We start from the raw sequence: 12,091 nt of genomic DNA on the forward strand, positions 1-12,091 counted from the left end.
TCGATCCATTTACTGAAGTAGTCGACACCAACCATCAGCCATTTTTTCTGGTACACAACCTCTGGAAATGGTCCCAGTATATCCAGTCCCCATTGGGCGAACGGGAGTGGATTAAGGATCGGCTGAAGATCCCTTGCTGGCTGATGGATAACTGGAGCGTATTTTTGACATTTTTCGCATTTCCGAACCAGCTCCTTAGCATCTGCGATCATGGTGGGCCAGTAATATCCAGTCCTCAATGCCTTGTGGGCTAAGGTTCTTCCCCCAATGTGGTTCCCACAGATGCCGAGGTGAATCTCCCGTAGGATATAATCTGCATCTGTTGGTCTCACGCATTTCAGCAATGGGGCTGAGAAGGACTTTTTCAGAAGTTCCCCCCTGAAGACAATGAACCTAGAGCTGGTTCTCTTCATCTTGGAGGCCAAAGCTTTATCTTCGGGAGTTTCTCCCCAAAGCTTGAAAGCTAGGATGGGGTCCATCCAACTAGGCTCTGGGTCAGCGCAGCACACTTCAGGTGCTTCGTCGACACTTCTCTCTCGACGCACTTCTACATATACAGATCTGTTCAGCTCGGTAAGAGATGAACAGGCAAGTTTGGAGAGTGCATCGGCTTGAGTATTCTGACCCCTTGGGATCAGCTGAACCTCAAAAGTTTTCAGCTCTGCAATGACTGATTTGATCTTGGCAAGATAAGCTATCATGGAGGGCTCTTTGGCCTCGTAGCTGCCACTGATCTGATATGCAACTAGCTGAGAGTCTGTTTTTAGGCAGACATGATCGGCTTCCAGGGAGATGCACAATTCTAGGCCGGCGATTGCTGCCTCATACTCGGCTTCATTGTTCGAGGCCTTAAAAGGAAAACTTTAGTGCATACTCAAAGGATTTGCCTTCGGGAGAAGTTATCACTACTCCTGCCCCGAACCGTTTTCGGTGGAAGATCCATCCGTAAACACGGTCCAGACTTTCTTTTCACTGTCTAGCGCTTCTTGGTATGAGCATTCGGCCAAGAAATCCTCTAGAGCTTGAGCCTTAATGGCAGCCCTCGGACGGTAGCTGATGCTGAATTCAGTGAGCTCAAAAGCCCACTTGGCTAGCCTACCAGATTTTTCAACCTTGCCGAGAACTTTTTCCAACGGCTGATCAGTTAAGACCACTATCTGATGGCAATCAAAATAGGGCCTCAGCTTCCGAGCAGCTACTACTATCGCGAAAGCGACTTTCTCGAGTAGAGGATAGCGAGTCTCGGCATCCGTTAGTGTATGACTGACGAAGTAGATCGGTTGCTGACTTTTACTTTCTTCCTTCAGCAATACTGCGATGATGGTGGCTGGGCTAACGGCCACATATAGGTACAAAGTTTCTCCTTCAGCTGGGCTAGCCAGCGTTAGGAGTTGAGCCAGATGCTCCCGAAGCTGTTTAAAGGCGTCTTTTTGCTCTTCCTCCCAAACGAGCTCTTTTGTTTTCGGGAGTTTCAGGGCTTTGAAGAAAGGTAACCCCTTATCTGAAGCTCTGGAAATGAACCTTGAGAGGGCTGCCATTCTTCCGGTGAGCCGCTGAACATCCCGCTTCGTTTTCGGCTCAGGAAGGTCGAGCGCCGCTTTGACTTTAGAGGGATTGGCATCAATCCCCCTTTTGCTGACTATGAACCCAAGGAATTTCCCTGACTTCACGCCGAAGACACACTTCTTCGGATTCAGCTTCATTTGATGCTTTCTCAAGGTGGCGAAAGTTTCAGCCAGGTCCTTTACATGGTCCTCTGGTTTTTTGCTTTTGACGATCGAATCGTCAACATAGACTTCCATGTTTCGGCCCTTTTGATCGGCAAAAACTTGATCCACCAGCCTTTTGATAGGTTGCCCCCGCATTTTTCAATCCGAAGGGCATCATTTTGTAATTGTACACCCCAGCGTTCGTGACGAATGCTGTCTTTGCTCGATCGTCGGGGTGCATGAAGATCTGATGATACCCCGAGAATGCGTCCATGAAACTAAGCAAGGCATGGCCACTTGTCGAATCGACTAGCTGATCGATCCTCGGCAAGGGATAGAAATCCTTCGGACAAGCCTTATTTAGGTCCGTGAAGTCAACGCACATCCTCTAGGTACCATTGGGCTTCTGAACCATCACCACATTTGCCAGCCATTCTGGATATTGGCAAGGTTCGATGAATCCTGCCTCCAACAATTTTTTGACCTCGGCTGCGATGTCTCGGTTCTTATTGGCGGAGTAATTCCGCTTCTTTTGCTTAACTGGTCGACACGTCGGGTCAACATTAAGCTTATGGGAGATGAGGTCTGAACTTATCCCGGGCATATCAGCTGCCGAGAAAGCAAACACATCTCTGTTGTCCCGAAGGAGCTGAATAAGTTCACAACGGGTGTTCGGATCAAGGTTCATCCCGATTGTTACACATTTCTCAACGTCTCCTTCGGCCAACTCAACTGTTTCAGTCTGTTGGTCCATGTCCATTGCTGATGGACTGGACTCTTCATAATCTGGCCTGCTGCCAATGTCGGCAGGTGTCCCAGTCTTTTTGTTACTTCGGCTGGCTCTCTGAGTCTTGCGGCTCAGCTGAAGAGTTAGCCTTTTCCCTTTCGGGCCCTTTATCTCTGGGTACAGATCCTTGGGCCGAAGCACTTAGGCCTTTCGGCTTTTTTGTGCTCGGCTCTCTTTCTTTTTCTTTCTCCTCCTCATCCTTGTCATCTGGGCGACTATTGGATGGTTTGAGGTAGTTGCACCTTCGGGCGTCCTTTTGGTTGCCCTGTATCCTTTCGGGGAAGCCGGCGTCTGAGACGTAAATCATCAGCTGATGATAAGTTGAGACGACCCCTTGGATCTCATGAATTATGGGTCTCCCCAAAATCACGTTGTACACTGAAGGAGCGTCAATGACCAAAAATTCAATCATGACGTTCCTGGCTGCCTCATCGCAGCCGATGGTGACAGGAAGTGTCACCTTCCCATCTGGATAAGTTGAAGCCCCATTGAACCCGGATACCGGGTAGGGTACCGGCGTAAGATGCTTGGGCTTCAGCTTGATTTGATTGTAGGCCTTTCGGAACAGAATGTTTGCTCCGCTGCCACCGTCAACAAGGACCTTACTGACGTCGTGGTTGGCCACCGTGGCGATGATCACCAACGGATCCTCGTGAGGGAACGTAATCCCCGGCAGTCGGCGGCTGTGAACGTCATGTTCGGCACCGGCGACTGGGGAGATTGAATGTCAGCGTTGTTCACCTGGTGAGTCAAAGCTCTAAGGTGTCGCTTGTGCTCCTCCGAGAGTATATTCCTCCCGAGATAACATTGATCGGAGGGAATTTCCCCTCCGGCTTTTTACTGTTTTTCCGGGGGAAGTCGAGGTCTTGCCGAGAGTCCTTTGCTGACTTCTCGGATTCTTTTTTCTCGCGGTGATCCGCGATGTATTTTTTCAAGTATCCCTTCCGGACCATGTCCTCTATCTGGTCCTTCAGTTGGATACACTCCTCAGTGTTGTGTCCCGAAGACTCGTGGAACTCGCACCACTGATTTTTATTTTTTCGCTGATACCACTCTGGGAGTGGTCTCGGCTTTCGGTAACTCTGCTCCTCCTTCGTCACGCTGTAAATTTTGGCGCGTGGAAGAGAGAGCGGAGTGTAGGACTCGTATCTGCCTGTGTATGAGGCAGATCTTTCCTTCTTTGGGTCGCTGGCCAAAGATTGCTCCGAGGCCTTTGACTTTCCCTTTGCCTTATGGCCTTGGCCTTCAGACAAGGGTATTTGTCTTTGTTTCCCTCCCCCAAATTGAGGTTGGGTTTTCGCTTTGTTCCATTCTTCGGCTCGGATGAACTTATCCGAGGCATTCAGAGCTTCCTCCAAGGTCTGCGGGGTATGCATGACCATGAAGTCTAGGAACTTTCCGGGCTGAAGGCCATTCTGCATTGCAAAAACGGCTAGCCCCTGGTCCAGCTGAGAGACGCTGGATGACTCGTTACTGAAACGGGTCAGATAGTCTCGGAGGCTTTCGGTTTCCCCCTGTTGTAGACTCATGAGCTCTGCAGTAGTCTTCTCTCGGCGGTTTGCCGTGGAAAACTTGCTCCTGAACTTGGAGGACAGATCATCCCACCCTGTTATGGAGCCTTGCCTTACTCCCTTGGAGATCCACGCTTGCGCGACCCCCTTGAGAGTGGTTGGGAAATATTTGCACCAAGTCGCTTCGGATCTGGGGCAAAGATGCATATGAGTCTCATACGAGGCCACGTGATCCTTCGGATCCGAGGTCCCGTCATATGTGATGTGCGACGGTATTTTAACCGTGGGTACGCGCTCTTCCAGTATCCATTGCTCGAATGGTGAACTGGCGGGTAGCATAACGCCTTGCCCTTGTTCCTGGCCGAAGGGACCGCGCTCCGCCCTCTTAGAGAGGTAGGAGTGGTTTTTCGTCCCTGGCTGGGAAGTCTGGGCCTCGGCTGCAGGGAACGAGAGGCGACTGCGCACGCTCGGTTCCTTGCCGCCGAGTCGGTCAAGGACGCTTCGGCGAACAGTCTCAGGTTCTCGGTGAGTAGATTCTGGCCGAGAAGCTGAGCTGCTGCTCTTATGCGCTTCTGGTCTTGAGGATGAGGATCCTTTTAAAAATTGAGGGTTCTTTTTCCTCTCTTTTTCATTTTTCCAGGAATCCTCTTCCCACTCTTCCAGTTCCCGGAAGGAAGGAAGCTTCCCACCATCATGGTCTAACTTCCTCCGCTGATGCCGGGTATGCGGAGGAGTTCGATCACGAGGTGGTGGCATATTTTGTGCCCTCATCGCCTCCATGAGCACTGCCAGCGCTCTTGCCACCTCTTCCGAGCTGGGCCCCGTCAAAGGGGTCCTCGGCCGAGTATGGGAATGAGGGCGCGCAGCCGATGGTTGGCTTTGGGGCACTGAATGTGTCCTATGATCGGACTCACCCCTGCTAGACCGAGAGTGACTCGGCCTATAATGAGAGTCATGAATTACGGGAGAAAGGGAATTCTCCTTGTATGATCCTCCCCCCGAGCTGGCACCCTTGGAGAGTTCCGGTCCGGCGAGGGTGGTGGTGTAGGGGTTTTAGGCTTTTCGCCCGCTCCTTGACGGAGGCTTTTGCTCTTGCGGTTCTTAGCCATTGCTACTAAGATAATTGCAAGATGATCTTGGTTAGAAAATTTGGCTTAAAGATTTTTGAAAGTCGTCCCCACAGACGGCGCCAAATTGTTTCGGGTGAAAACAATGGGACCTTGCCGAAGGTCCGCTGAAACGGAGAAGACTGGATTCGGTCCAAGTTATGCTGGGCCGAAGGTTTCCTGCACAGTAAACACACGTAAACTAGCCTCGGGGGTGTTGCCGAGGAAGGCCCTCCGATGCTAAAGTCAGTACAAGTGTGTAGTAAGAGAACACTATGCCAAGAGAATTTGTTGCTTGAGGCTTTGCTTGAATATATGAGAGTATATGAATCTATGAATTGAATAATGTATGTTTGAATATTGATGGCTTTTATACCTCTTCATACATGGAGAGGTTGGGCCTTAGCCCAATTGGCTTGCTTTGAGGGCTGACCTTTGACTTTAGCACAATTGGAGAGTTGAACCTTGACCTTGGGCTTTTAATTGGATCATTTAATGCCTAGGCCCAATTGGACTAAATTGGACCCAAACAGATTATATCTATCATCTATGGAGCAAAATAAGATATTTTTGTAAAAATTATTATTATCTTAGTAATTTTAATACATTATAATTTTTTCATATTATAAAGTTTGAAAAAATGGTGTTTTATAATAATATGTAATTAATAATAAAATAACATTAAACACACACAAAAACACAAACCTTTTAAATAAAACAAATGTACAATAAAATATTATACATTTGTTATAATTAAAGTGACACTAACATGTGCAAAAGTTACCTTAAAATGAATAAAAGTTATTCTGACATAATTAAGAGTTAGTTATACTTCATTGTTGATAAAAGTTACACAAAAATTTGTAAAAGTGACACTAAATTTGGCAAAAAGTGACCCCGATGTATAGTAAATAATTGTACACCGGCTGTATACAAAAGTTGTTGAAACATAACCCGTGCATCGCACGGGCTTCACACCTAGTAATATACAATTAAAAAGCTAATAAACCTTAACAATATTTGTAATAATTAAAGGAAAACAAAATTGTAAATAAGAAGAGCAACCACGAAGGAGTAAAAATAAATCATCTCGTGGTAATAAACAAAGTCTTCGTACATACAATTTTTTTTCCTTTTTAAATAACAATAATAACATATGAAGTACAAAACATTATAATTTTTTTTATTTAAAAAAAGGCATTACAAGTTTTTGTTAAAAAAACTTTGTATTAATTGATGATATGTTTAATGAAAAAAAAAACCCAATCAAATATATTAATGAGGGTAAAAAAAGTAAATATACATTTTTGTACACAATTTTGTACATATTTTTGAGGGTATAATTGGTAGCACACTATTCCTAAGAGTTATTTTCTACTTTTTATAAGGTAGGGAATCTAGTTAGCCATTTTTTATTTATTTATTTAATTGCAATACAAGCAATATTTGACTAGACAACCTAGTCCGTCCACCATGCATTATCGTATTCATCCACAACTTATGACATTATATATGTGTAATTTAAGAGCTATGATAAGCTTGAAATAACTCGGGTGTTGAATTGAAAAAAAAAAAATCATGCATTACGTGGGATCCACCACCGATTGATAAACTACAAAAATTTGGCCTTTTAGCAAAAGGTGAAATCCGTTGCTAATTGCTAAAAATCTGTCGTTGGACATAGCTAGCTACGGATATATCGACGGAATCACTCTATTGGTAAAAACCTTGTCGCTAAATGAATTTAGAGACGGAAAAAAATACGTCGCTGGACTTAGCAACGGAAAAAAAAAAAATCTGACATAGCTAGCTACGGATTATCGACGGAATCACTCTGTTGGTAAAAACTTTTCCTTGAATCTCCAATCGCAATATTGCTGTTAGTAGAAGTCACCCGTGACCTCAATGTCAAATAGTAAAACTCGTACCAACTATACCAAATATTATTTGTTTACTTTTACGCACATAATTGATGATAAATGAAAGAAATATTAGAGACGGAATTTAAAATCCGTCTCTAATGTAGAAACGGATTTTCAAATCAGTCTCTAATTTAGAGACGGATTTAAAAATGTTTCTAGTTTAGAGACGGATTGAAAATCCGTTTCTAATTTAGAGATGAATTTAACTTGCATAATTCGTATCTAATGTATGTAATATTTTAAATAATTAGTTTCAAAAATTATCTAGAGACGGAATCAAAAATCCTTCGCTCATATTAGCAACGGAAAAAAAAAAATCCGTCTCTAACTTAGCAACGGAAAAAAAAATCCGTTGCTAACATAGCAACGGAAAAAAAATCCATCTCTAATTTAGCAACGGGAAATAAATCCGTTGCTAGATTCAGCAATGGAAAATAAATCCGTTGCTAATTTAGCAACGGAAAATAAATCCGTTGCTAATTTAACAACGGAAAAAAAATCCGTTTCTAATTTAGAGACGGATTTTCAATTCCGTTGCTAATTCCGTCTCTAAATGGATTTTTTGATTCCGTCTCTAATTTAGAAATGGATAAAATTCCATCGCTAGAATTCCTTTCTATATGGACATTTTTTTGGTAGTGATAATTCATCATTATATATATATCGAAAACCTCTCAGAGATCACTTTAAGAGTGAGGGGAAAGGGTATGGGAATCCCCGCTCTCAAAGTGTCTCTAGTAGGGTTTTATCCACAATCTCTTGGTTATGAGACACAAACTTGACCACTAGACTAAGCTATGCTTGGTGATAATTCATCATTATATACGTACTGTATAAAAGATACAAACTTTGTTATGATTATATACGAAGTACATTATAAGGTACTAACAGAATACTTGGTAAGGTACAAGATACAACATTATTGTAGCGGCCAAATCGATATATGCATGACACACAACATACAAGATACAAGTCATACAACCGTATATGTGATGATGTGAATGCTGAATATATGTCTTGGTGTACAAGTATTATATACACGTCATTTATACAAGGAATCAAATTTGGATTTTTAAGATTATCAAATATAAACACATCTATATTTCATCCAAAACTTAGTTGGATAATCGAGAGAAACTATAAAATCCAAAAATTAGAGTCAACTTCCAATAAATTCCATAGTTTTGACAGCTTATACGCCATATGTAATATGAATCTAGATTGAAGCGGTTTAACACTTAAATCCATAGTTTTTTAGATAAACATTATCATATGTACTACAATAAAGTCCATAGTTTATGCAAACTTTAACTTTCTATTTTTAATAAATTAATTATCTAGTACATTCCTAAAAAATATCTTGTCCATTCCTAAAAATATCTTGTCCATTTTTAATTAAAGTTGATAAAGATAGCTCGGGAAACATTACCTTAAAAATCAAAGGATGTATCATTTAAATAACAATGTAGATAAGAATCATATATTATGGTGGGCTCCACCTCATCACTAACTTTGAATCTATCTTACTTTAAAATCCAAAAAACTTGTTACAAATAAATAAATAGAGTGCATTACAACAAAAAATAAAATTAAGAGTGAAGAAACAAAATCAAAAACAAAAGTTGAAGCACAAAAAATATCAAGTCATGGGTTCCTTAATGTCTGGATGGGATTCCCCGGTTCAAGATCAAAAATATGGTATGTAATTCTTGGTCTCATGAAGTATATAATTGTAACATGTAAATTTAATGTAACACAATTCAGAAATCGTTTTATAAAATGTTGTTCCCGTGTGTACGGATTATTAGAATGCTTCATATCTACTGTTAAAAGTTATGGAGAAGCATTTAAAATAAGTTGTGTTCGTTAAGCCTATCACGTGTGACAATCCTTGTTTATGTGGTATCGTTCAATGTAAATCATCTTGACTAACTAAATTTTTTTGGTGATGATTAGTAAAATTGATGAGAAACAAGTCACTAACGAAAGAGGGCATTGAAGATTATTGGAAACTCAGGAAGAAAACAGAGGAAGAACATCTTAAAGCTGTTTCTCCTAGAGTTCAGGTATGAATAATGATTTATCTTTGATATAATTAATAAGTTTCTTAATTAGTTGTTAATCTTGTTAATTATTTCATTGATTTTGAGATTTTAATTACCCATTTGCAGGATATAATTAATGAAGAATCTGCTCCAAATGAGCTTAAAAGATCGACTTCGTTGCCAATGATTGATAGAAAGAGTAGTAAAATCATTGTAGGCAAGGAATCTGATGCCGATCTTGAACATCTTAATGGCTGGTAAGTTTATTTTGTTATTTTAGAGGTGGTAAAAATTTGGACCGGGTCTTTAAACCCGCAAAAAATATAGCGGGTTTTCAGGTGTTATTTGGATTTTGGACTAAAATGTGTTTTTAGGCTTGTCAAAGCCCGTTTTATTTTCGAGCCGGGCTGAATGTGATCACCTCTAAGTTATATGCACGGTCTAATGTATTTTGTAAAAATGGATATAAATAAATCACGTTAGTAGTGCAATTTAAACTGCAATTGTACGTGTGCAGGTGGACAAGAAGCAATTGGGCATTCCTTAACGAGCCGCCGGTAATAGAAGGAGAAGTTCCCAAGTACAAGTATGCCGCACAGTATCATGTTGCTAGGTTAGGATCAACTAATCCAGATACAAGAATCAGTAGCATGTGATTATACTTTTAAGTACGAGGTTTTTGATACAAGTGCTGTTTATGTTGTAAAAGTCCTTTGTATGATAATCCAAGTTGTTGGAGAGTCTATTAGATCCTAATCAATGTACTAGGCCTAAGGTGTTATGAAAATGTTGTCATCACACTATAGTTATGAATTTATGATACATGACTATATGTGTATGATTAGTGGTCGGTGTGTAACAAAGATGTATTTTTGTTTAGAGTAATTTAAGCGTCTATTATGTGTCTGTAAATGTCTAATATATACTTTTACTGCGTATTAATTAGTTCTATTAATATACAAGTACGAGTATGCCTTATTACCTTTTTTTTTTCTACAATTGATAGTTTGATACATGTGATGTGGTCCATTAATTACTTGCCAAACGAGGAAGTTGGTATGTGCCATTTGGTAATTTCACCTATTACGAGAAAAAAAAAATGCTAGTTGACTCTGAGCAATGCTATGCTTGATTAATCTAAGCATTATCAATGACAAAGACAACGTATGAAAACAAATGTTGGGTTGGGGACCATAATCTTGTTTATTATGGAGTATTCCGTTATGTTTAATACTATTATCATGAAATTAAATTGTACATTGCATTGAAATGTGAGATTTGTTGGTTTAGAAATTTGATTATCCATCTTAATTAATCAATTTACAAGATAGGAATGAACAAAATTTCGTAAAATCATCCATAGTAAAAAATTATATCTACGCTTAGGATCTTATTAGATCAAATAATGATTTATATAATTTTGAAATGTACTAAAATGAATCTGTTCTGATGTATAATTTGTCTAAATTAGCAAAGAAAGAAAGATAATCTTGACTATTCAAAAAACTGAGGTGCATAAAAAATTAAAAATGCTTCATTTGAAGTGTTGTTAATTAAAAGTTATCAATGACAAATCACCTTTGAAATTTTAAATAATAGTTATCCTATGAATATTTATTAATAGTATATTAAAAATTTCAACCTTTTGGTCTTCAAAAACCTTCACCTAAATCAATGGCTTCCACAATGATAGGAATTTTGGAATGTGTCAAAATGCCTTCATGAAGAGTATTATCTCATTTTCCCTTTCTCATGGTGATTATGTGCCTTTTTTCTCCTATCCTTTCTTTAGGTTATGACTCATCAATTCAAGTTTGATAGTGTTGATGCCACAATCTTGCTTGTTAATTGATTTTTTTAAGGCAAAAGCTAATGAGCGCCCTCGGGGCGTTAGATAAGAGAACTAAAGTGCAAATATTAGAGTAAAATTAACATTAATTACACTGAACGACGCGTGATTTTGTCATGAATTCCTAACTTAATACCATTTCAACCAATATAATTTATCCTTATTGTTTTGGGTGTTTTGGTCCCTCGGGGAGTTACAACATGAAGATTGATCCGCAGTGAGCTGTACTTGCAAAATAAACGGAGACACCGGTTGGGTGGTGCTCCGCCTCCGACGCACAAGTTAGTAACCTGAAAGTCTGAAACGTAATAGAGAGAACGGATATTTAGGTGGGTATCTGCTCGGATTCCAAGCTCAGGTCTTTCTCTGATGTAAGAGAATAAGGGTGTAATAAATGATTCAATTGTGTCCCCCAAAATGGGGAAATATCTCCCTATTTATAGGGTCATTGGAAAATGTGCCCCTACCTAGGTCACTTGACCTAGATTCTGGTGGGCTGCGCCGTTTTACAGCGCTCCTAGGAGTTTGGGCCTTTTGAAAGCCGTAAATTCAGAAACATATCTGAGGTCGCCAAGTGTCAAGGGGATGTTGAGCCACATGGGTCATCCTGACCTTGACACGTGGCGACCTCTCATTGGTCCACGCGTCTAGGGTAAAAATTCCCTAAACATTTGCCCCTCACAGGTCGCACATGCATGTCACGTGGGGCCTGTGACACGTGTCCACCTTTCATAGGTGAACAGTAACGGGTAAAATTTTGAGTTTCAAATCAAAATTTTCCCCTACTTTTACTCTCTATAAATAGAAAGTTACCCCCCCTCCTCTTTTTCACACCTTACGTTCATATTGACTTTTTAGAGAGAGAAAAAGAGAGATTTCTAGAGAGAGAATTTCCTCTGCTCCCGCCTGCATAACAGCAAGTTTCAAGCTTCCGAGTGCTAGAAGCTCATCACCCGGCTCACCGGCTGTAGCGGTTTTCAGATTTTCCAGAGTTAAAGCAAGGTAACCGCCTGTACCATTTTAGCTTTTCTCCATTTCAATTTGCATACCATTTTTTCGCCTGTATACCCGGCTTTATTTATAGAACATAAATGAGTTCCCAATCCACCCACTCGGCACTGCCTAGGACACTCAGCCGATCCCCAGGAACGGCTGAGTCTAG

At 40.8% G+C, this 12,091-nt stretch overlaps 1 protein-coding gene across 1 annotated transcript; it reads left to right on the forward strand.

The window, feature by feature from the left end:
• Positions 1-8,534: 8,534 nt before the first annotated feature.
• Positions 8,535-10,061, forward strand: LOC110682356. Its single transcript, XM_021858688.1, has 4 exons — positions 8,535-8,733; positions 8,992-9,101; positions 9,207-9,337; positions 9,598-10,061. Exons 1-4 carry the CDS (start codon positions 8,682-8,684, stop codon positions 9,734-9,736), a joined length of 432 nt encoding a protein of 143 aa, XP_021714380.1. The 5' UTR covers positions 8,535-8,681; the 3' UTR covers positions 9,737-10,061.
• Positions 10,062-12,091: the final 2,030 nt, after the last annotated feature.

The sequence above is a fragment of the Chenopodium quinoa genome, unplaced genomic scaffold, assembly GCF_001683475.1.
Source record: "Chenopodium quinoa cultivar QQ74 unplaced genomic scaffold, ASM168347v1, whole genome shotgun sequence".
In the NCBI taxonomy this organism is placed as follows: domain Eukaryota; kingdom Viridiplantae; phylum Streptophyta; class Magnoliopsida; order Caryophyllales; family Amaranthaceae; genus Chenopodium; species Chenopodium quinoa.

Bases quoted from the DNA above. Each gene is read 5' to 3' on its own strand.
- LOC110682356 (XM_021858688.1), top strand. From the start codon at position 8,682: ATGGGTTCCTTAATGTCTGGATGGGATTCCCCGGTTCAAGATCAAAAA. The intron at 8,734-8,991 runs GTATGTAATTCT...GGTGATGATTAG, and splicing joins GGTTCAAGATCAAAAATATG to TAAAATTGATGAGAAACAAG. The intron at 9,102-9,206 runs GTATGAATAATG...ACCCATTTGCAG, and splicing joins CTGTTTCTCCTAGAGTTCAG to GATATAATTAATGAAGAATC.